At 37.3% G+C, this 24,954-nt stretch overlaps 1 protein-coding gene across 1 annotated transcript in view; it reads left to right on the top strand.

The window, feature by feature from the left end:
* Nucleotides 1–24,954, top strand: part of TECRL (trans-2,3-enoyl-CoA reductase like) — a 119,342-nt gene that overhangs the window by 69,763 nt on the left and 24,625 nt on the right. Inside the window, exons 6-8 of the mRNA XM_075544956.1 lie at nt 2,831–2,936; nt 5,335–5,407; nt 24,421–24,464. Coding sequence (XP_075401071.1) covers nt 2,831–2,936; nt 5,335–5,407; nt 24,421–24,464 — 223 coding nt within the window. The remainder of the gene's footprint in view (nt 1–2,830; nt 2,937–5,334; nt 5,408–24,420; nt 24,465–24,954) is intronic.

The following is a 24,954-nucleotide window of genomic DNA, read 5'->3' on the forward strand; positions in this document are numbered from 1 at the left end:
ATTCAAAGAGAATACACATTGTATTTTCAGACTTTTTGAACCCAGAGTAGGGAGCGTGGGAGAGCCTTAGAAACGCTTTCCACACACAATTCCTAAGGGTCAGTCTGCTTCAGTGCAAGGGGGCTGATCTCTTGGTATATTTTACTTATATCTGTGAAAAAGAATGTGATTTGATGTAGGGGTGCTACCTCCTTCCTCCAGCTACCGGAAGGAGGAAAATCACCATCATTCGCCTCAGTGAGCCGAGGCTGATGTCTACGAAGTGGAGGCCAGGCATGCCTCCTCACTCCATCTTTTTATCAGTCTTACACCACCTGTCTTTCCCATAGATTCTACTTCAGCAGTGGGGTTTGATAATGCATTGCAATGAATAAACAGAAATCACAGATATTGATCCTAAGTTTGGGTTTGTTAGCAAGCTACAATTCAGGTGAGATGTTCAGGATGAAATTGTTCAGCCAGGAGTGTTTCTTCTCTGTGGTACCCACAGGCAGGCCTATCTCTGGCCCTTAATCACTTAGTTTTGCCTCTGTTCTGCTTATGAAATATTACAAAAGTCTTTGGGGGCTGCCAATAGATGCCCAAATGCCATGTCTCTGCACTGTAATCATCTTGGTAGAGAAAAGCCAGTCATTCAATTAGTGCTTGGAGACAACCCACTCTACAAATCAACCTTTGGCCCAAAGGCACTCTCTTTCCCTTGCTCTCTGTACTGCGTTGTCCACGATTCAGTCTCACTCTCCAGCTCGTGGTTCTGCTACTGCTGTTTCTCACCTGCTTTGAGGTCAAAGCTATCTCCTAGATCAAAGAGACCCTTGGTGGAAGGACAGACCCACTTCATGGCTCTTCTCTTGCTGGTAGTATGATCTTTCTTTCCTGCTTTTGAGATGGTTCATTTTATACTCACTAGGATGGAAATCACAGATAACTCAATTAACACTAACCCACAGCCGAATCTTACAGCTCAAGCAGTACCTTTCTTACCCAGATTCATGATCAAAATGAAGGCTGGTCTGTGTGATTAACAGGCTATGATTAGAAGAACCATATAGAATGCATATAGAACCATATAGAATGCACTGAAATACTGCTTGTGGTCACTGCCTATCTCTGATCATCTTACCCCCTTCAACACTGCAATATTCTATGTGTTGCCTTCCCTGGGTCCTTTCTATGAGAAAGAATGTTCTATTCCTCGAACTAGTTACAATTTAGACCCCTAGCAGGGACCGTTCCACCCTGTTCTTTATGGTTGCTATGAGTTGACATTAGGCCATGGCAGGGAGTTTGGGGCTTTTTGTTATATTTTTGGTCTTAACTAGCTCCTAGAATCCTACCAATTTTTCCTCGGTAACAATACAAATGTCACTGTTTGCTAAATACCAGTACCTCCAACATATTTTACTAACTGTTTCTTCATTATCTCGCTCAGCAGGAATCTTGTACACTATATTTTGTACACGGTCACATTGCAACTATATAAAGTTGAGGTTATCTTCTTTTTCAAAGCATGATCTATTAAGCTTTTTCTTGTTAAAGGATACTTGTTTCTATAAATAGTTTCAGAAATGTGTCTAATTAAGAATGTAGAAAACATCAAATTTTTTAAATTCCTTATTTGCACTCCACTGTACAATTGAGCTTAACTGCTCTTTAACTGTCTATTGATTGATTAAATTACTTGCAAAAGAGAAATTTGCATTTCTTATATATTTATTTACATAATTTCTTCTAGAGAAAAATGTACAGAAGAAAGAAATACTTAATTTCCACACCCGAACACAAATGATAGTCTCTTACATCTGGACTTGCACTTGCTTAGCTTCCTGGAGACACAGCTTTTCTTCCAAATATTTCCCATTTATTTTTCATGCTTGGCTTATGGTTCATGATTATACTCTCATAACAGAATATATCTCATATAATAGATAAACATTTTACTTTATGATGAAAATCATTTATGTAAAATCATCTACATTTTTAACTAGGTTAGTTCAATTGGTTATTGTTTTTCCATAAAGTCAATGACAGGAATATCAGAAATTGCTACTTAATTTTAATAATACTAGTTCTGAGTATTAACTCAATATCTCTTTTACAGAAACAAGTTATATGCTTATTTCCATGTATATCTAATTGGTTTGTTTATGATACTTGATCATATTGAATTTTTATGAATATATATGTATATATATTTTATTTGTTTCAAAATCAACAGATCGGAAGAAAAATACATTCTTTTCAGTATAATAATGAAAATATACCTCAGTAAATCACATTAGACACTTACTTTTAAAGATAGTTATATAAAAATTATAAGAAACAGTAGAAACTTAAAATAATAGCACACAATACTATAAAAGATTCATAAACTAAAAAAGTATTTAATTATCTTAGACACAAACAGAAAAAAAATAGACAGTTACATTATGATTACATAGAATATCAAATTCAGAATTTCTCAATAAATAATATTTGCTAAATCAATCAGACAGCTCAAAAGTCACTCTGAATATTAGAAAATGTCAAATGCATACTAAGTAGGTTCTGGATATTTTTAAAACATGTAAATTGTCTGCCTCAATCTTGAGGCATTTTGATAGAAGCACATTTGTAATTATTATATTTGTATCTATTCCTAGTGCAGGCGTGAACATGGTAATTTATGATTGGTATCATAAAATATTTTCTGTCATCAGGAGTGAATTTATAGAAAATTATTTACTGATAAATAGAAGATTTGTAGAACCTAAAAAATGTGAGAAGTCTTATGAGTCAAGTAAGTTAGAATTTTGGAAGGTAATTTGTTTGTATTTCATATATTTTCTAGCTTGGCCTGCTTTGTTCATAGTATACACTACGTTCGATATCTTTTGGAAATCTTATTTGTTCACAAAGTTTCTGGAAGACACACACCATTGAAAAACATGATAAAGGTAGGGATTAATAAACTTGTAATTTTAATCAATAACGATTTTGAAAATGGAAACATATGAAAGAGGCATTTATGTTGTTGTGTTTGTTTTTTCCTCAACCTAGATTATATCTTTACCTTGTCAGAATAATGTAATCTGGTCCTAAAATATTTTTATGAATAACCTATTCCATTATGGGAGAAGTCCTCTGGCCATTAGAGAAAAAGCAGAAGCCATAGTGTCAATCCTAACTCATGGTAACCCCATATGTGGAACAGAACTGCCCCCACCCCATGCTGTGTCCAAGGAAGTGACTTTCCAAAACAGTTTCTTTATTTTTTTAATTATTGTTTGTACAGCTTGATGTTTATCTCAGATGTATTATGTCATTGAGGGTCACTCTCTTGCATGTTTTTTATATGTTTTTCTGTTGTTCAGTACATAAAACCCAGGATTGATGAACCTATAGGGGCAGTGAGTAGAATAAGGGTTGGGGTGGGCGTGGGGCAGTCTTGGGGGAGAACGCAAAAGAGAGCTGATGCTTAGGAGTTCAGCAAGGAAAAAAAATGTCTTGAAACTGATTGTGGTAGCAGTTGTACAATACGGCTTGCCGTGATTGAACTATGGAACAATATATGTATTAACTCCCGGTGAAATGGTTTGAGAAGAAAAGCAGACACAGCCCTTTCTTTGGATTTCCTACTGGGTTAGTTTGGACCACATCTATTAGGTCACGAGTTGAAATAGGGAGCATTTACACTAACCAGTAGTACCTACCAACAGCCGTTAAATACAAGTATTTTCCGTGACCTCAAGAAGCCCTTATGAGGTAGTCGAATCAGCATAAAGTCAGTGGTTCAAAACCACAGGCTGTCCAAAGGAGGAGGCCCAGGCTGTCTCCTCTTACAAAGTGCTAAGAGTCTTGGGAACGTCCAGGAGCTGTCTGCCCTGTCTTATAGGGTCATGATGAGCAGGTATCAACTTGATAGCAGTGTGTTTGGTTTTGTTAAGTTAAAAAATGTGTAAAATATCTTAAAAGACACTGATGATAAAATGTACATTAATTAATATCTCAATTTTAAAACTCAAAGTGAAATTTATTTTCAGATTGAATTGTATCTGTAATAGGCTACATCATCTGGAAGACAGAACTGGTAGGATAAACAAACAATTACTCATCCAAAAATTCATGGAAAAAATCTAACAAAAATAATGGTATTTATAAATGTGTTTAGGAGGCATCATGTAGATTGAGCCATATAATAAACTGTTATGGCAAAGTAGGTATGCCTTACTTTTATTCACCTTCGGTCTTTATAGTAGCAGACAGTAAAAGTTTCTCCTATTGGACCACTAAGTGCTTTTAATATTAAAACCTCTATTCTCCTTGCTATTATCAGAAAACTTAACAAATGTATCAAGTGATTTTCTCTCTCTCTCTCTCTCTCTCTCTCTCTCTCTCTCTCTCTCTATATATATATATATATATATATATATATATATATATATATATATATATATATATTTGTATATATATACATATATATGTCTCCCTATCTATCTCCCTATCTGTCTATCTACATATCTATAAATGAATTGATGAATACCCTTCCAACTTATTGAGAATGATCACCTTTTTTAAAAGTCAGGGTTTTCGAAATGTTATCTGTCTCTATTTAAGATAATACCTAGATTAGTGGCTTACCTATTAGGTTGACACAGAAAGCTACTCATTACACAATCCATCCCAAATCGTCTGTTTGTTCGTACAGTTTCCTAAAAATTAAATAAAACAATCATTTTGTAACATGCCACACTCTAGGTGTAGAAGAGAGATGAGAAATCATTTAGCACTCATAAAATATTAAATTACATCAGTCCAAGATCAGGATTACAGTTTAGGATTTTTGAAACATTATTATTTTTATTTTTTAATCAATCAATGTATATTACTTATAATGATTAAGTCATTTATGTTTTATTCATTTATTCTTTGAAAAGTGTAATTAATATATTTTTGACTTAGAGTATTTATCTATGTATTTCATTACTTTATACCAGGTTTTTACTTGGCATACAAAAATTTTAAATTGACATATACTCATATTTCTAAATATATATTCTACAACAATATATTATTATAACTGTCTCTCTTGAATATGCATTTATATAAGGGTGAATTAAAAAGTGCATTTCCTTTTTGATTTTAAAAGTATTTTACAAACACAAATTCACTGAATGATACAGAAGCTTTTCATCCAACCTAGAAATAATTACATCATTTTGCCTTTAAAAATGTTACAGTGGTCAAAATAAATAGGTGTGTCATTTCAACATTATTTTTAGTGTTTTATGTATTTTTGACAATTTTACTTTCTTACTCTCTCGTTTCTTCTCCTTTTTTTTTTTTTTCCTGCAGAGTTGTGCCTTTTACTGGGGATTCACTTCGTGGATTGCCTACTACATAAATCACCCATGGTATACACCACCATGTAGGTTGGATTTTATATTTTTCTTAGAAACCCCATATTAAATTACTAACACTAGCATGATGCTCTAAACCATGTAAAGATTAAATAAATAAAAACAAATTATATTAAAGAAATTAGGAAATATTGCACAAATGATAATTTTTAATGTTTTTCACATATTGCCTTATCATTTTTATGTAACTCTAAAAGAATTATTAACCTGATGTAAATAAATTTATTTTTATACTCTAAAAAAATATTACACAGTAAATCTCTGAAAAGACAGTAAAACAAAATTGAAAGAGAATACTCCCAGAAAAATCATATAGTAATTAACTCTCAGATATTTTAAGGTAATATATATTTTTAAAGTACTTATATAAATTTGACTTACACTCACTATGTATCTATATATAGAAATATATATAATTTTAACCATATCTAAATTTCCAAAAGAGCCCTTGAAGCATAGTGGCTTACATGTTGGGGACTGCAATCAAGGGTGTAAGATGAGACTTTGCAGTCCTGTAAAGAGTTGCAGCTTCAGACACCTCAGGGACAGTCACACACTGTCCTATGAAGTCCATATGCATCCGAATTACACTGATGGCTGCTTTGCTTTTTGTTTTATGCATCTAGATATATAGATAGATGATAGGTAGATAGATAGATAGATAGATAGATAGATAGATAGATAAATAGATAGATAGATAGAAGAATTATATTTTTCAATACAATTTAGTGGGGAAAACTAAAGGTCAGATTTTTTCACTGTGATATGTTCTTTCTATTATAATTCACTAAAGGCCTTAGCCTTTGGTTCAGAAATGATGCAATTTGGTGGATAGCATATGCACAAAACATAGCCCTCCTCCTCTCAAACACAGAGGGGTTAAAAATAAGAAATATTCTGTTCATCAAATTCCTTTTAAAAAAGAAAAATAAGAAAAAAAATAAAATAATAAAAAAATAAAAGAAAAATAAGTGTGGACTTCTCTTTTCTGCTATAACTCAAGTTTATAATGCATTCATTGCAAAGTCCCAGAGCTATAAGAACTGATGTTTCTAAATTAATATGAAATACTCTTTGTGTTCTATTTATTATGCTAATAAAATTTAGATATGTACATAAATTATGTGTAAATTTAGTTTTATATTTTGTCATAATTAAAAATAGATGCATCAATATACCAGAAAATCTATGCAATAATCAAATCTTATAGATCTTCATCTTAAGAGTAATTGATGATAATGTTCAAGATGCTGGTTCTTCTAAAATTAATGAAACCTTACTCTAAATCTTGTAGGACAAAAATCCAAATATCATATAACTGATATTTTCATTTAATGAGATGTTAAAGTGATAAAGTTCAGAACATTAACAGATAGAAGAGAAGCCTCTAAAGAGTGCAGCATATACATTTCTGATTTCTTAAAATGGCATTGATATTTCTCTTCCTTTCTTTTTATTTAAACCATTTTATTGGGGGCACGTGCAATTCTTATCATAATCCCGACATGCATCCATTGTGTCAAGCACATATGTACATTTGTTGCCTTCACCATTCTCAAAACAGTTGCCTTCTACTTAAACCCTTAATATCTGCTGCTCATTTTCCCCCTCCCTCCCCTTTCCCCCACCTCATGAACCCTTCATAATTCATAAATTATTGTTATTTCGTCATATGTTACATTGTCTAACACCTTCCCCTGCCCTCTTCTCTGCTGTCCATCTCCCAGGAAGGAGGCTATACATAGATTCTTGTAATCAGTTCCCCCTTTCTACCCCACTTTCCCTCCACCCTCCAGGCATTGCTACTCTCACCACTGGTCCCGAAGGGGTCATCTGTCGTGGATTCTCTGTGTTTCCAGCTGCTATCTGTACAATGTAAATCCTTTGGTCCAGCCAGATTTGCAAGGCAGAATTGGGATAATGAAAGTGGGGGGAGGAAGAATTTAAGAAGTAGAGGAAAGTTATATGTTTCTTTGTTGCTACCCTCTACTCCGAGCGGCTCATTTCCTCCCCACAAGCCTTCAGGAAGGGGTTGTCCAGTTGACTACTGATGGGCTTTGAGTCTCCACTCTGCACTCACCCACATTTATAATGATATGATTTTTTTGTTCTTTGATGCTTGATATTGGCCCCTTCAATAGCTCATGGTCACACAGGCTGATGTACTTCTTCCATGTGGGCTTTGTTGCTTCTGCGCTAGACGGCCACTTGTTTATCTTCAAGCATTTAAGACCCCAGAAGATATATCTTTTGATAGCTGGGCACCATCAGCTTTCCTCACCACATTTGCTTATGCACACGTTTGTCTTCATTGATCGTATCAGGTAGATGGGCACCCGCTGATAGGATTTTTAGTTCTTTCATGTCTGATACCCGGTCCCTTCAACACCTCGTGGTCACACAGTTTGGTGTGCTTTTTCCATGTAGGCTTTGATGCTTCTCAGCTAGATGGCTGCTTGTTTATATTCAAGCCTTTAAAACCGCAGATGATATATCTTTTGATAGCTGGGCAGGGTAAGGAGATGGTGCTGACCAACCCAGGGACAGGGGAGCAACAAGTGATCCAAAATCAGTGGCAAGGAGGGTGTGAGAGGCCTGGTAGGGATTCAGCCTGTAACCGAGAGAAATTACTGAAACCCAAATGAAGGCTGAGCATGATAGTGGGACAAGAAGAAATTAAAAGGAAATAGAGGAAAGAAGTAGACAATAATGGGTATTTGTAGAGGTCTCAAGACTAGAGTGTACATATGTAAATATATTCATTAAGAGTGTGGGGAAACAGATCTACATGCATATATTTATAGGTTTAGTATTAAGGCAGCAGATGGACATTGGCCCTCCAATGAATCACCTACTGAATGCAAGAACACGTTGTTCTTTTAAATTGACATTCCAGGATGCACACCTTCCTGACATGATTGCTGAATATATTTCTCTTTCTATGTCATAAATGGACACAACTTTCAGTTTATATCATGGTATGAAATAAAATGAATATCTGAAAATTATCTCATGATTTATTTCATCTAAGAGAATAGAGGTAAATTAGAACAAGGGAAAATGTGACAATTAAAATACAACATGGTGGAAACAGGCGTTAGACAGTAACTAAATCTTATTAGGATTTCCTATATCAAGAACTGTGCTAAGCTATTTACAATTAGTAAAATCATACTACTAGCATTTCTATTTTAAAGGTTAGAAAGCTAATTTTTAGCAGATATAGACAACTTTTTCAAGTTCATCCAGTATAACTGGTAAAGGTTCTGTTCCCTAGACTTGTTAGGTGTCATAGAGTCTCTTCCAACCCATAGAGCCTCTAACCATGTGCACCAGAACACAATACCTCCCAGTCCTGTGCCGTCATTACAATTGTGCCTACATGTGAACCCATTGTAGCAGCCACTATGTCAATCCATCTCTTTGAGAGCCTTCCTCTTTTCCACTGCTGCTCCACTTTACCAAGCATGCTGTCCGTGTTCTGGGATCACTCTTTCCGGTCAACATGTCCAAAATATGTAAGATGATGTCTTGCCATCTTTGCCTCTAGAGAGCTTCCTGGCCATACTTTTTCCAACACAGATCAGTTTGTCCTTGTAGTAGCTCATGGTATTTTCAAAACAGTTCTCCAGCACCACAATTGATATGCATCTATTCTTTTCCATCCTACTTTATTCAATGTCTGTCATGTGTCTATGAGGCAATTGAAAATGCCATGGTTTGGTATCTTAATCCTCAGAGAAACATCATTGCTTTTCAATATTTTTAAAAGGTCTTATTCACCTAAAATTTACCCAATGTAATACTTCTTTTAATCTGCTCTCTCTCTCTCTCTCTCTCTCTCCATTTATTTGCTTATGGGATTTAACACATATATGTCATTTCATAGTTTAAGGTGAATCAGAATTGTACAATTGCTACCACAATCAGTTTCCAAACATTCTTTTTCCCCATGACTACTTGACATTGTGTACTCTTCACCCCACCACTGCCATTTACCCTACTTCCCCCAAACCGTTATTCTACTTGCTGTCTCTATAGGTTCATAAATCCTGAGTTTCATATACTGCTAAATGGAAAAACATATAACACAACTTCAAGAGGATGCCCTCCAATGACATGATACCGCTGAGATGTACCCTATATGAATAAACAAAAACCAAATCAAATAATAAAAATCCCCACTTTTTGGAAACCAGATCAAGTCCAGTAGGCATCTTAGGAGGGAATCTACTGCCAAAGTTTTAACCATTAAAGTCAGATTTATGCCTTTGATTTATGTCAGCGGTTCTCAACCTGTGGGTCACAACCCCTTTGGGGGTCGAACAACCCTTTCACAGGGGTGGCCCAATTCATAACAGTAGCAAAATTAGAGTCATGAAGTACCAACTAAAGTAATTTTATGGTTGGTGGTAGGGGGCCACCACAGCATGAGGAACTGTATGAAAGGGTCGCGGCATCAGGAAGGTTGAGGACCATTGCTCTATATTCATCTCTCCAAAGCAGTCTGTTTAGCAACCACTTTCCTCCCATCCCTAAACTGTAGCTAGAGGGAGTTCTCTGAAGATTTATTTCCCATGTAATGCCACAAATGAATCTTAGGCTTATACTCTCCAGCATAGGCTTCTTATAATTTAGGCGCCTTTGACTTTGCATTATATGGTTTATAATCCTTTAGTGACTAATGATAGTGTGCTTCTTCCATGTGGACTTTAGTTGGTATCTTGCTTAGATGGCTGGTTTGGAGACAAGCTTTTAAGACCCCAGACACTATTTTATCTGAAAGCAGCACTATTTACCTGAAAGCTGAGCCCAGCGTAATTCTTCCCCACATTTTGCTACAGCTCCCATGTCTTCTGTGTTTTCTTTCTGAGGGCGAGTATCCAGCAGGCCCATGATGTAAGAACTAACTGTCCATAAGTGCAAGCTAAGGTTTAGTACAAGCCCCAAACCATTTCTGGATCTATGTTTTTTTTTTCTTTTTATTTGTTATTACTTGGGAAATAATACATATGTCATATCATTCCATAGTTTAATCTTGTCAAACAGCATTGCTTCCATATCAGTTTCCAAACATACTTTATCTTCCTGGTCTCCTGGACATAGTCTCCCATTTATTTCTCCCACCACCACCCCCTTTACCCTAACTTCAAAACCCTTGTTCTCTTTGTTATCTTTATAGGCTCATCAGTCTTGGGTTTCATTGCTGAAAAACAGAAAAACAACACAAATTCAAGACGGTGACAACCAATGACATAGCACGTCTGAGGTTCACTCTACTGTGAACACGTATAAACGAAATGAAACTGAATGCCCATCACCAGTTTGCCAGAATGATATATAGCTTAATGCAGCCTATAGGGTATTGCTCTAGCAGGACCTGTTTTGTCTGACTACCAACAGTTGGGGCAGCTGTTTTCTGCTTCCTCGGACACCATGGATTTTCCAACTGAAGTTCTCAAGTTACAAATGTGTCTGAAGTAGAGTCCTGTTCATTCAGAAGAGTTCCCACGTAGGATCTCACTGGCGTAACCATTTTGGGTCTTTCTCCGCCCCCACCTGGCGTACAGTGCTCCTGCTTTTCCCATGAGCAGACACGCATTTGTGTTCCCCCAACGTGTTTGTTTGTTCCCTTTCCTCTCTGCTGCATGGCTTTTCCCACAAGTCTCTGCTACCATGGCACTAATTAAGAAATCCAAGCAAAAATTCCTTGACAACTTCAATCTTCTTTTTTGTGTATTATGATGCCATCTATTGGTCCAGTTGTAAGGAGTTTTGTGCACTTTCTTTTTCACATTTTTCTTTTTATTTAATTCTAACTCATACTGAAAGTTGAGATGCTTGATCTTCATCGGTAACTACTTCATGTCCACCTCACTTTCAGAAAAAAAGCTTACATTCTCTGTTTCTCACAGGTTGTTAATAAGCCCTTCTACAGTAGTTACACTGCAGTCTCTCCATCCTCTAGACACAGCATGCAATAATAAAAGACAGATGAACTTACCATCACATAGATTGTGAGTAAATTCTGGATATATATTCTCATGGAGCAAAATTAGCAAGCACACTAACTTGATATTCAGTTTGATCTAAAAAAATGTTAGCAAATTTTCAGTGTTGGCAAATTACAGGAACCATTAAATCTCTCTTGACTTGTTTTTTCATACCACTCATTAGATTTTATTTTAATCCTTAGAATTTTCTTATTTTATTGTCACAAAAAATTCCCATATTCATATTTGTTCTTAAAATGTAGAGGTTTATTTTCTCTCCTATTGTAATGCTTTCATTAGAATCACATATTAAGCAGGATAGTTTAAAATTTTTTAACATATATTGAAGAATATTCATTCAATTACATCCCCCCAAATAAAAAAATACAGATGACTATTTTATATAAGAAGTAATTCTAAACCACAGCTTAATTAAAAATTGAAACAAAATGCATAAAATTTCTTAAGTTAAAAAAGCTCCTAAAATTACTCCCTCATTTTTGCTTATCTAAATGTAATATACTATAAAATAAGATTAAAAGTTTGGAAAATTATAATACTATTCATATTGTCTTTCAAAAATTAAAAAAGATAATGCTTATTTTATACTTGTTTATTTAAGAAAAACATTTAAAATATTTTATAAATCATTTCATTGGGGACTCATACAACTCTTATCACAATCCATACATACATCAATTGTGTCAAGCACATTTTTACATTCGTTGTCCTCATCATTTTCAAAATATTTTCTCTCTACTTAAGCCCTTGGTATCAGCTCCTCAATTTTCCTTCTCCCTCCCCAGTCCCCCCTCCGTCATTAACACTTGATAATTTATAAATTATTATTATTTTGTTATGCCTTATACTGTCCGAAATGTCCCTTCACCCACTTTTCTGTTGTCCATCCACCAGAGAGGAGGTTATATGTAGATCCTTATAATTGATTCCCCCCTTTCTACCCCACCTTCCCTTCACCCTCCATGCATCGCCACTCTCACCACTGGTCCTGAAGGGATCATCTGTCCTGGATTCCCTGTGTTTCCAGTTCCTATCTGTACCAGTGTGCATGCTGTGGTCTACCTGGATTTGTAAGGCAGAATTGGGAACATGATAGTTGGGAGGAGGAAGCATTCAAGAATTAGAGGGAAGTTGTATGTTTCATTGTTGCTGCACTGCACACTGACTGGCTCTTCTCCTGGCCGTGACCCTTCTGTAAGGGGGTGTCCTGTCACCTACATTTGGGTTTTGGGTCTCAACTCTGCACTCCCCCTCATTTACAATGATATGATTTTTTTGTTCTTTGATGCCTGATAACTGATCCCTTCGGCACCTCGTGGTCACACAGGCTGCTGTGCTTCTTTTATGTGGGCTTTGTTGCTTCTAAGCTAGATGGCTGCTTGTTTGTCTTCGAGGCTTTAAGACCATAGATGCTATATCTTTTGATAGCCAGGCACTATCAGCTTTATTCACCACATTTGCTTATGCACCTTCTTTGTCTTCATTGATCATATCTGGAATGTGGGCCCACAATTATATTAATTTTTGCTCTTTGATACCTGATACCTGGTCCCTTCAACACCTCGTGGTCACACAGGGTGGTGTGCCTTTTCCGTCTGGGCTTCGTTGCTACTGAGCTAGATGGCTGCTTTATTACCTGCAAGCCTTTAAGGTCCCAGACACTATATCTTTTGATAGCCAGACACCATTAAAAATTAAAATGACATTCTTTGACATAATATCTGTTTTCATTGATTTTTTAGATCATTTTATTAGGGCCCTTACAACTCTTGTTACAATCCATACATCAATTATATATGACATATTAGTACACACATTGCCATTATTCTTTTCTAGACATTTACTTTCTATTGAGCCCTAGGGTTCAAGTTCTCTTTTTTTGTCCTCCTCCTCCCCCATGGCCCCTTGATAGACTATACATTGCTATGATTTTCATTTGTCACACGGACTGCTGACTCCCTCTTCCTCTGATTTCTGTTGTTCTTCTTCCTGGATGGGGGTGTGTGGTTATGTACCACTAATTGTGATCAGTACTCCCATCCTCCCAACTTCTCACTCTACCTCATAAAATTTTGGCATTGCTACTCAATTCCTGTTCCAGGGTTCTGTGTGTCATAAGTTGTATCTCTTGCCTATACCTATGTACATGCTCCTGTCTACTCCAGACTCAGAAGCAGTACTGGGGTCATGATAGTGGGGGTGAGGAGCCCTCTAGGGATCAGAGATATATTGTGTCATCCATCAGTGCTCTACTGCACCCTGATTGACTCACCCCTCCCTGTGACCCTCTGTGAGGGGATGTTCCATGGTCCACAGATGGGCTTTGTGTTTCTGCCCCAACCCTCCTTATTTTCACCAATGCATTTTGTTTGTTTGTTTGTTTGTTGCTTGTTGAGGATCTTCTGATGCATGTTACCTGGTCTCGATGACATTTCATAATCACCTCAAGGCTGGTGTGCTTCTTCCATGTGGGTCTGTTGCTTCACTGTTGGATGGCCGCTTGTTAAATTTCAAGCATTTAAGACCCCAGATGCTATACTTTTTAATACCAGAGCACCATCTGCTGCTTCGCTACATCTGCTTATGCACCCATTTTGTCTTCATTGATCATGTCTGTGTGTGTGTGTGTGTGTGTGTGCGTGTGTGTGTAGAGGGAATTTGCCTTACAAAATGCCAGTATGTTAAAACAAAGTGTTCTTTTATTGAGGAAGGGTATGAGCTGAGGCCCAAGGCCAGTCTGCATTCTCAGTGTATTGCCTTATAACTATATGTATATAGGCCAATACCATTGATAGTTTTATTGATAGATTTTGATAGTTTTATTGCAATCTCATACATCTCTATAACAATCCCTAAATTCATCCAGTGTGTCAAATACATTTGCATATATGCAGCAATAATCATTTTCAAAGCAATCTCTTCCCAATTGAGCCCATGATATCAGTTTCTCATTTCTTCTCCCTCCCCCCTGCCCATCCTCCCTCACGAATCCTTGATAAGTTATGGATTATTATTTTTAATCTTATATCATCATCCATCGCCCCTCCTCCACTTTCCTGTTGTTCATCTCCCTGAGAGGGGGTTATAGGTTGATCCTTGTGATCTATTTCCCCTTTCTTTCCTCCACCCTGCCTAATCCTCCTAATCTCTACTTCATTATTGGCCCTAGGGGGTTTATCTAGCCTGGATTCCCTGTGTTGTGGGCTCTTATATGTAGCAGTGTGTATGTTCTGGTCTAATCCAATTTTGTAAGGTAGAATTGAGGTCATGGTAGTGGGGGGAAGGAAGCACCAAAGAAGTAGAGGACAATGTTAAGGTTCATCAGTGCTATACTGCAGCCTCACTGGCTCAATTATTCCCTGTTATACCTCTGTGTAAGGAACTCCAGTTGTCTACAGATGGGCATTGGGTCTCCAATCCTTGTTCTTCCACCCCCATTCACCTTAGATGTGATTTTGTTCTGGTTCTTAGATGCCTTGTGCCTGATTCCATCAAGATCTCATGACCACACAGGCTGATGTGCTTCTTCGTGGGGCTTTGTAGCTTCTCAGCTAGATGGCCACTTATTTATCACCACTCGTTTAAAACCCCAGATGCTATATCATTTGATAGCCAGGCACCACATTTACCTATGCATGCATTTTGTCTTCAGCGATCGTGTTGGGAAGTGAGCATGACAGAATGCTGGATTGTTAGAACAAAGTGTTCTTGTGTTGACGGGGTACGTGAGTGAAAACCCAATGTCCTCTGCAACCTTAATTCTTAACATATAAATATGAGGACATAGTTCTATTCCCTTTTGCTTTCCTCTTGACCCGCCACCATGTCCGCAGCCTTCATTCCGGTTTAGTGATTTCTTGCTGCTACTTTACCCTTGATTAAGCTCCACTAGGCATTTTATGCCCTTCTCTCCACTGATTTTAATTTACTCATTCCCTTTTCCCTGGGTTGGTTTCCTGCCCCCTTCCTTTCTCCCACATCCCTTTCTCCCATATTCCCTGGAACCATTGGTCCCGTTCTTTTCATCTCTGAATTATTTGCCCCACCTATCTTATCTAGATAGACATACAGATACATTAATAAATGCAAAAATCTGGAAAGCCAAATAAAACAACAAAGGAAGTCAAGACCAAAAAACAACAACAAAGCCACTGACAAAAATGGAATGGTCTATACATAGTTCAATGTCTATTGACCTTTATGAGTGTTTTCCAGCCAACTCTAATGGGGTGCCACACTCTGTCTCCAACGTCTATTTTTGGTATTCCCAGAGAATTGTATCACTCTGCTCCCCTTGCTGCTCTTTTGGATGCTTTTAGTGTTTCCTTGCAGCATGATGGGTCAGAGTGTGCACAATTCCCACACTGTGTCTCCAGTGTTGTCCCCTGCGGTGCTATGGTTTAGTGAGGGACATTGTGTCTTGTGGTGGGGCCGGTTTTATGTCCTCTCTGTGTGTTGTCTGAGCCGAGCAGGAATATTGTTCTCGGTGCTTGGTGGGCCAGGATGTCATCTCCACCCTCTCCATCCCTTTTTGTTTCTCGCGTGTGCTCTAATCTGATGTGCCCTGTTCCCAAGTGGTAGCCCCAGTGTTGTCCTCTGTAGTGCTTTCTTCTGGGAAGGAGGGATTTCCACATAGTTGGGATTGGGACTGGCCCCTCAGCCCTATCTATTGGTTCCCTGGTATATGCCAGTGTGATGCATTCATGTCTTGGAACATTGGGTTGCAGCCTGATCTCTCTCTCCCTCTCTTGTGGAGATATAAACAATACCCTCCCCTTGGGTGGGTTAGTGCCCTGTTCCCCCACCCCCTACACATGTATTTGCTTTCTTTTTTTCCTCTTTATTTCCTTCTCTTATTAGTTGGCTGCCATATGTATCCCGGGTTTGTGTTTAGACCCTGCCATATATTTCTTATGGATTAATGTATTGACTTAAGGACACACCTCCATTTATACCTCTATCTATACCTTTGCATCCTAGAGCTTACCTCTGTTTCCTTTTGCCTACTCCTGCCCCACCATCACTTTCCCCCTTCCTCCACCTCTTAGTACTTCCTCTCAGCTAGATTGGTGTTGCTCTAATACTCACAGCAGGATCTCTGTACTTGCCTAGATATTGGTTTCAATTCCCTAGTTGTTCCCCTGTCCATGGGTCTGTGTGCTCACCACACCCTTCTCCCCACTTCCTTCTTCCCCCAAGACCTTCAGGCACCATTTGCCCCGTTGCTTTCTCCCTGAGCTTCCCTCCCAAGTCTGTCCTATAGAAGTAGACAATCCAGCAATGTCCTAGTCTGAACAATAAGAAAATATGAGGCAGAAAAAAGAGAAGGATAGAGAGGCAAAACATACCCGGCTGTCTGCTGGTTCCCCTGAGTGCCTTCCCCTGCTCCTGGGAGAGATCTAGGGGCTGTCCCTCCCAACCCTAAGTCCATTCCTGGGGCTCCTCTGGGGCTCTGTGGATCAGCTTTACTCCAATTGGTGACCTATTGTGCTCCCTTCCTGGTTTGTTCCATGTGGGGAATTCACTCCACACTGTCCCCGCCATGTGTCCCCATTACTGTCCTCTATTACAAGCATATGAGGTGGTTGAAAATGCTACGGCTTAAGTCAGATGAACCTAGTCCTCAATGTAACGTGCCTGTGTTTCAGCACTTTAAAGAGAACTTGTGCAGCATATTTGTCATTTGATCTCTTGACTTTTGCTTCCATAAGCATTGATTGTGGATCCAAGCAAACGAAGTATGTCACAACTTCAATCTTTGCTCTGTTTAATGTTAACTATAGGTTCAGTTGTGAAGATTTTGGTTTTATTTGCAATGAGTGGTAATCCGTAACTCTCTTAAAATAAAATTTTAAAGAATGACTGTCACTGAGTTGATGCTGACTCATAGAGACCCTAGAGGAAAGTATACACCTGCCTTGGTGAGTTTCCATGACTAACTCTTTACTGAAGTGGAAACTCTCATCTGTCTCCCACAGACCTCCTCTGGTTCCAAAGGTTGGACCTCCTAGTTATCAACCCAACTAGCTATGTGTTTTAGAATTTCCATTCTTTGCAAGGGTATCCATAATTAACCATTTTTTGCAAAGTTAATGCAACAGAAGAAAACATTCTGGTATTCTTGGAATTCAGCCAAATTCTACAAAACGTCTACTTTATACGATTGCCTTTTCAACATCTGGCTTAAGTTTCTGGCACTTTTTTATGATGTACTCCTACAACCATTTTTAATTGTCTACAAGTTATTCCTAAGTGCTGTTTAATCAGTGAACTCATAGCAAACCTATGTACACCATAATGAAACACTGCCCAGTCACGCTCAATCTTTAGAATTGTTATGTTTGAGCTCACTGTTGCAACCACTGTGCCAATCCATTTCGTGGAGGGTCTTCCTTGTTTTTGCTGCCCCTGTATTTTCTTAGTGTTCTTTTCCCGGAACTGGTCACTTCTGATAACATGTCAAAACTACACGAGATGAAATTCCCCAGCCTGCTTGTGGGAGGCACACTGGCTGCAACTCCTACAAGATTTGTTTCTACGTTTGTTAGACCACAGCCCTTTGCATCTTCTTTCCAGCATCATAATTCAAGTCCATTGATGTATGTCAGTCTTCTTTATTCAATGTCCTAATTTCATATGCATATGATACCATTAAAAATACATGACTTGAATCACAAACACCATAGCCCTCAAAGTAAAATCTGTTTTACAACACAACTGCCAGAGTAGTGGTTACATGTTGGGCTTCAATCCTCAGGGCTGGCGATTCAAAAGCAAAAGAGGCTCTTTGGCTCTTTCTACTCCCATGTGTTAGTCTAGCATAACTAGAGAAACAAACCCAGAGACATGCACAAGTGTGTAAGAGTTTTATACCAAAGAGCAATTGAATATTGAGAAAAAAACACCCTCACCCAGTCCTGATCAAGTCCGATGCTAGTCCATGAATCCCTCTCCAGATTCACGCAGTCACACACACTGATGCTGAATGGAGGAAGATCACAGGTTGATGACTGCGAAGTCTTGTAGATCCACGGGCAGTGGATGAATCTCTTGGTTTCTGGCTGCCATCAGCTTGGATCAAAGTGGCTTGTTAAAAGCAAGGTGAAAGAGAAAAAGAGTGTGACCCATCTCTATAAGAAAGAGAGGAAGTTCCCAAAATCCTCAGCAAAGGCCATACCCACAAGAAGGGATTATCAGGCTGAGACCACCTGATTGACAGGCCAGAATCTACCTATATACCTATTTTTCAAGTTGACATGAAATTATGTAACTACCACAAGTTACCAACAACTTAGTCAGAAATTTATCAAGCATGCAACCCAGGGGGGTTGTTTAGTAGCACTGATATTTACTGGTGATTGGAATAAAAATTTTGAAATAGAGGAGAGAACACCTGTTGGGAAATATGGACTTGGTGATAGAAATGAAGCTAGAAATCACATGACAGAATTTTATAAAACCAACATGTTCATAGCAAATAACTTATTTTTTAACCACTTCCTTGAGGGTTTGTATAACTCTTATCACAATCCGTACATCCATCCATGTGTCAAGCACATTTGTACAGCAAATTATTTTTCTAACAACATAAAAGGCAACTGTGCACATGAACTTCCCTAAATGGAATACACAGAAATCAAACTAACTACATCTTTGAGAAGACATGATGGAAAAGCTCAATATCATTAGCAAACCCAGACCAGGGGGTGATTGTGGAACAGATCATCAAATGTAATTTCAGGATAAAGCTGAAAAAAATTACAACCAACCCACAGGAACCAAAATAAGACCTGGAATCTATCCTAACTGAATTCCAAGAACATCTCGAAAACAGATTTGACATATTGAATACTAATGACAGAAGACCTGATGAGCTGTGGGAAGACCTCAAGATCATGAAGAAAAAAAAAAAAGGGCATTGAAAAGACAAGAAAGAAAAGACCAAAGTGCTTGTCAGAAGAGACCCTGAAACTTTCCCTTCATCTTATAGTAGCTAAAGCAAATGGAAGAAAGAATGAAGTTACAGAGTTGAATAGAAAATAGTACCGGGCAGCTTAAAAAGACACAGCCAAATATTATAATGAAATGTGCAAGAACCTGGAATTAGAAAAACAAAAGGGAAGTATATATCAGTATATCTGAAAAGGGAAAAAAATCAAGAAAAACTTCAAGCTTCTGTTTACAGTTTTGAAAGATTACAAGCCTCTAGGATATGACAGAATATCCACGGGAATCATTCAGAACGTGGAGGAAGCACTGGAAGTCCTCATTTGTCTATGCCAGGAAATCTGGAAGACAGCTGCTTGGCCATTTCAATGGCATATAACAACAACAGTCACAATAACAAAGACCAGTCGTAGAAACACACAGGGTCGTTGTGAGTTATTGACTTGAAGGCAGTGAATTTAAGGAGGTTTATTGAAACACATTTACCCAGTGTAATGCGCCATTTGATCTCTGACTGAAGCTTCCATGAATATCGATTGTGGAGCCAAGCAAGATGAAATCCTGAACAACTTCAAGATTTTCTTTGTTTACCATGATAGTAATGATTGTTGCAGCTTTGAGGATTTTGGCTTTCTTTACATTGCGTTGTAATCTGTAGCAAAGACTACAGTCCTTACTCCTCATCATCAAGTGCTTCAGTGCCCCTCATTTTCAGCAAGCAAGGTTGAGTTATCTGTGTTTCACAGGCTGTTAATGAGTCTTTCTCCAATCCGGATGCTGCTTTCTTCTACATATAAAGCCAGTGTATCTGGGTAGTTGGTCCGCCTACAGATTGAAGAATCATCGTGAATGAAGACAACCCTAATGCACACCTTTCCTGATTTTAAACCTTTTAATATTCTCTAATTAGAGAATAATTAGTATTCTCTAATTCTCTAATCTCTAATCTTATCCACACAACTGATCCTTGATCTGTCTATAGGTTATACACAAACAAACAAAAATGTTCTGGAATCCTTATTCTTTTCAAGACTATCCACAGCTTAGTTTTCAGGTCAACAATAGAATATCTCAGCATAGTCAACTTTCAGTGTAAAAAATATAACACTTATTTCTCAATATAAGCTCGAGACAGTTTAATATAGTTTTTAAAGAAGTTCTATCAAACCTTTTTCCATCACTAAAGAGACTTTTTCCATCACTAAAGAGACATCTGTATCCACTAGACAGTCCCCACTATGCTTGCAGTCAGACCTATCAGTTAGGTCAAACCCTGACGCTGTCACCTTGGGGATGTGGCCTTTATATAAGAGAGGACCCTCTGGCCCACAGTGCCTCTCTTACCTCTGCAAATTCCTGTTGCTGGCCACCGTGAGAACTGCTGGAGCCCTGTGATGTTTCCATTGACATTGGACCCAAGCAACTCTACACCTGCCAGTCTGTGATCTTGCTGTATTCTGTATCATTGTCTGTGGATGTGTGAGTCTGAAGAGGGACTCATGGACTCATATTAGACTTGTGGACTTGAGTTGACTGGGATGTGACACTTCTTGATATGTAATAACTTCTTGATATAAATCTCTTTCTTTGTCAATGAGTGTCACTTATGAGTGTCGCTGAATTTGTTTCTGTAGTCAACCTGACCTAACACATAGGGTCTTAGAAATTTAATCATGCCGATATACTTTGTTATTCATTATATGAAATAAAATAGATCCACTTTAAAGATTTAAGACTCTGAATGAAGAAATCAAAATGAGCCAGAACATGATTATAAGGTAAATTCCTAATATCTTTCCTAATAATTACCACAGATCCCAGAAATTATTTAGAATTCTTATTTGAGTAGAGAAATTAATAGCATGAGAGGAGTAAAGAAGGATTACTTATAAAACTTTAACCTGTGATTTTAGTAAAACTTTTGGAAAACTTTCTCAAACACTTTCATCAAAAACAGATATTATTTTTCTTTAGTTCTACAGAGTCAGCAAAGAAAATGCCTCGGGCAAAGTAATAATATTGATATGACCTTTGATTTAGCTTGATCCTCTTTTGGATTAATTATGATTCTTTGTAGCCAGTGCTTCAATTGTGACTCCCCCACCCCACCCCATAGTTATATGTTAGGTATTACTTAACCAGTGTAATATTAATAGTCTACTAGTGTATTTTCATCAAATTATGTAACAGTAATTACTTTAAGTGTTTTCATTTTCTATTATAAAAGAAATATGAATGGTTCCTTGCTATCTGAAAGAATTATGTGTAGGGTTTTGATATCTTTTCTTTAAATGGCAGCCATTTAAGTGAGGTGTTATCTAAGTCCACATGGAAGAAGCAAACCAGTTTGTGTGGTTCAAAGATTGTAAATATTTAAGTCATGATCAGAGGAGATAAATATACTAGAGCAAAAATTCTGAATACCCTGTTAGCAGAAGGCTGTGTATGATCTCAAAAGCCCAGAATCTATCAGCAAAGTCCCCATATGGATAAAGCCACTGTTGGAAGTTCTCTGCAGATTGATCAGGGATATGAATAATCTTACCCTCAAAGAGAGCACCAAGGAAAGGGCATTGCTTCCACCAATCTGATAAACCTAATAAGGACAGTCTGCCTTAAGCTTTCTCATGGGTGTTTCATTGATGGAGATCACTGCACAGACAGTTGCATAGACAAGAGTCATGCCCTGACTTCCTTGAGGAGGTCCTTGGACTAATTTTCTAAGCTCCTCTGTCTACTAAAAGGTATCAGTTCAATTAATGCCCACATTCACACTCTAATAGTCCCCACTGATCCCACTGATGTTTCCATTTGCTACATACTATAAATGTGTGACAATTTTCCTTGACCTTCCAAATTCTCTCTAAAATTCTGTACAACAGCAAAACTGATTGTAAGCATGCTTTGTTTACTTCTACTCAAGAGAGGCTCTTGGCTAATGTACAGCTTCTAAATGAGCACATTGAAATGTTTTTGAATTCTTATTCTGCTCAAGACTAGTCAACTGCCTACATAATAAACAATACACCAGGAAATATCTTCTGGTATTCTCTGCATTCAACCAAGATTCATCTGATATAAGCAATGATATCCCTTATGCTACAACCCCTTCTTTCTTCCAGTGTACTTCCACAACCCTTGTTGAATGATCTTCAGCAAAATTTTACTCGTATGCAATATAAAACACACTGTTATATAAGATATACATTCTGTTGTTTAACTTTTCTTTGGAATAGGTACAAATATCAATATGTTTCAGTCAGATTAATTTTTTCCCTTAGTATCATTGATTCTTGATCATATGTTACGTCTTGAAATGACTGAGTGTTGGATTCATAAGAGAACATGAAATAGAAATATAATAGGTGATGTCTGATGGTTCTTTGCTGGAAGCAGAGAATACGAGATTATGAGGAATGTGCTTAATAACTATGATAATGAATTTGACTGTATCGATACAAATCAACCGTGAATAGCCATGAGAAGAATGGGAATTCCAGGACACTTCATGGTGCTCTAGTGGAACAAAAACCAAGAGACAGTTGTACAGAATGAACAAGGGAATACTTTATGGTTTCAATAAGAAAAGGTGTTTCTATGAGTTGTATCCCCCCACCATACTTATTCAATTTTTATACTGACCAAGTAATTAGAGAATCTGTCTTACATGAATAACCTGCAATATCTAGATGACACAGCCTTACTTACTGCAAGTGAGGAGGAATTGATGCTCTTGTTGAGGAAGATACAGCCTTCGGTACAGATTACAACTTAATATAAAGAAAATAAAAATCCTCATAACTGGACTGATAGCTAAACAACATGATAAATTAAGAAGAGATTGAAATTGTCAAGTATCATCTTGCTTAGATTCACAATCAATGTTCATGAAAGCAGCAATCCAGAGATTAATCTGCTGTGGTTATTTTCACTAACCTCATATTTTCAATAACATTGAATAAAGATGACAAAAAATTGACAAGTTTGAATTTTAATGCCAATAAAGAATACTCAAAATATCACGGATTTACTAAAGAAAAGACAACTCTTCCTTGAATGAGGCGCAGCCAGAATGCTCCTTAGAGGCAATGATGGTGTGATTTCATCTCAAGTACATTGGATGTGTTATCCGGTAGATGGTCATCATACTGGGTAAAGTTAGGGCCAGCAAAAAGATGAAGTCCCTTGACAAGAATAATGAGACAGTAGTGGTCTCAATTATATGACAATTGTGAAGGTGGTAGAGGATTGGACGGTGTTTTATTCTGTTACACATCGTTTCTATGAGTCAGACCAGTACAAAGGAACCAAACATTAAATCCTCTTCTGAAGCCAGCTTGGGTTTCCAGCAGGCCCTGTTAATGTACTGCTGCAACTGTTATTGAATGATCTCCAGAATTTCAAAAATTAGATATTCATAATATTCCTTGACAATTACCACATACTGTTTGTCACCTTACTTTGGATTGGGCACAGATATAAATGTCTGGCCTTTGTTGGCCAGAGAGATCTCTTCCAAATTACCTGGCATAGAGCAGTGGGTCATTCCAGGGCTTCATCAGTTCAGTGAAATAAATTAAATGGGCATTCCAGCAATTCTGGAGCCTTGCTGTCTACCAATGCCTTCAGTGTAGTTTGGACTTCTTCCTCCAGAAACACTGATGTTGCTTATATGCCACCTTTTGAAGTAATTTTGTTGACTGCTTCTTTTTTGACATAGTGGTCCTGTATTTTACTTGCTTTTTATTTTATTAAGTGATAAGACATGCTAAATTTATTTAATCATAAAAATATTAAATCTACCTTCAATGTGATTAATCACAGGCTACTTATATTTATATTTGTGTTTAACATACCATTAAAGCATTAAAATAGAAAGACAGGTGGAAAACAATGCTTTACGCTTTTTATATAGCAGTCACACTACTACAAAAGCTTAATTACACAAGATATAGTATTTCTGATCATAAGATAGTGATATTCTATAAATGTTATAAGACATATAATCTGACCATCCAAATATAATTATTTGTCTGACATCTTCTTTTTCTTCTTCTCAGTGTTTGGAAACAGACAGATCATAATTTCTGCTATCAATTTTATGGTAGGTATCATACATTTTGCCATTCACGCTCTAATTTTTATATTATTATGAATATAAAACAAATGGTATTTGATAGTTTATTTGTTGAAACATGATCTGTGTGTACAACCTTTATGTTATTGTGTAAAATCAAGTAACTCTAACAACTTTTAATATTAAAATTAATAGTTTTAATTTAATGTAATATTGCTCTACCCTCAGGAAAAATTAGGTCCTTATATATGCTTCAACAGGTTGGAGTCTTACAAATATTATGCTGAGTAAAGTAAGCCAGTCCCCCAAAATTCAGGTACTATATGAAATCACATCAATGCAGTAAGTCTAACAGGCTCGTATATAGAGATCAAAGTCAAAGTTTGGTTATTTTGATGCTTAGGCATCATTGGGATCCTGTTAAGGGTGAAGGAGTTAGCAATGGAAACAAACAGTGGTGATGACTACACTATCTAATGAACCTAATGAGTGTCTCTGAATTGTGCATGTAAACATG

The sequence above is a fragment of the Tenrec ecaudatus genome, chromosome 3 (assembly GCF_050624435.1).
Source record: "Tenrec ecaudatus isolate mTenEca1 chromosome 3, mTenEca1.hap1, whole genome shotgun sequence".
Lineage (NCBI taxonomy): Eukaryota > Metazoa > Chordata > Mammalia > Afrosoricida > Tenrecidae > Tenrec > Tenrec ecaudatus.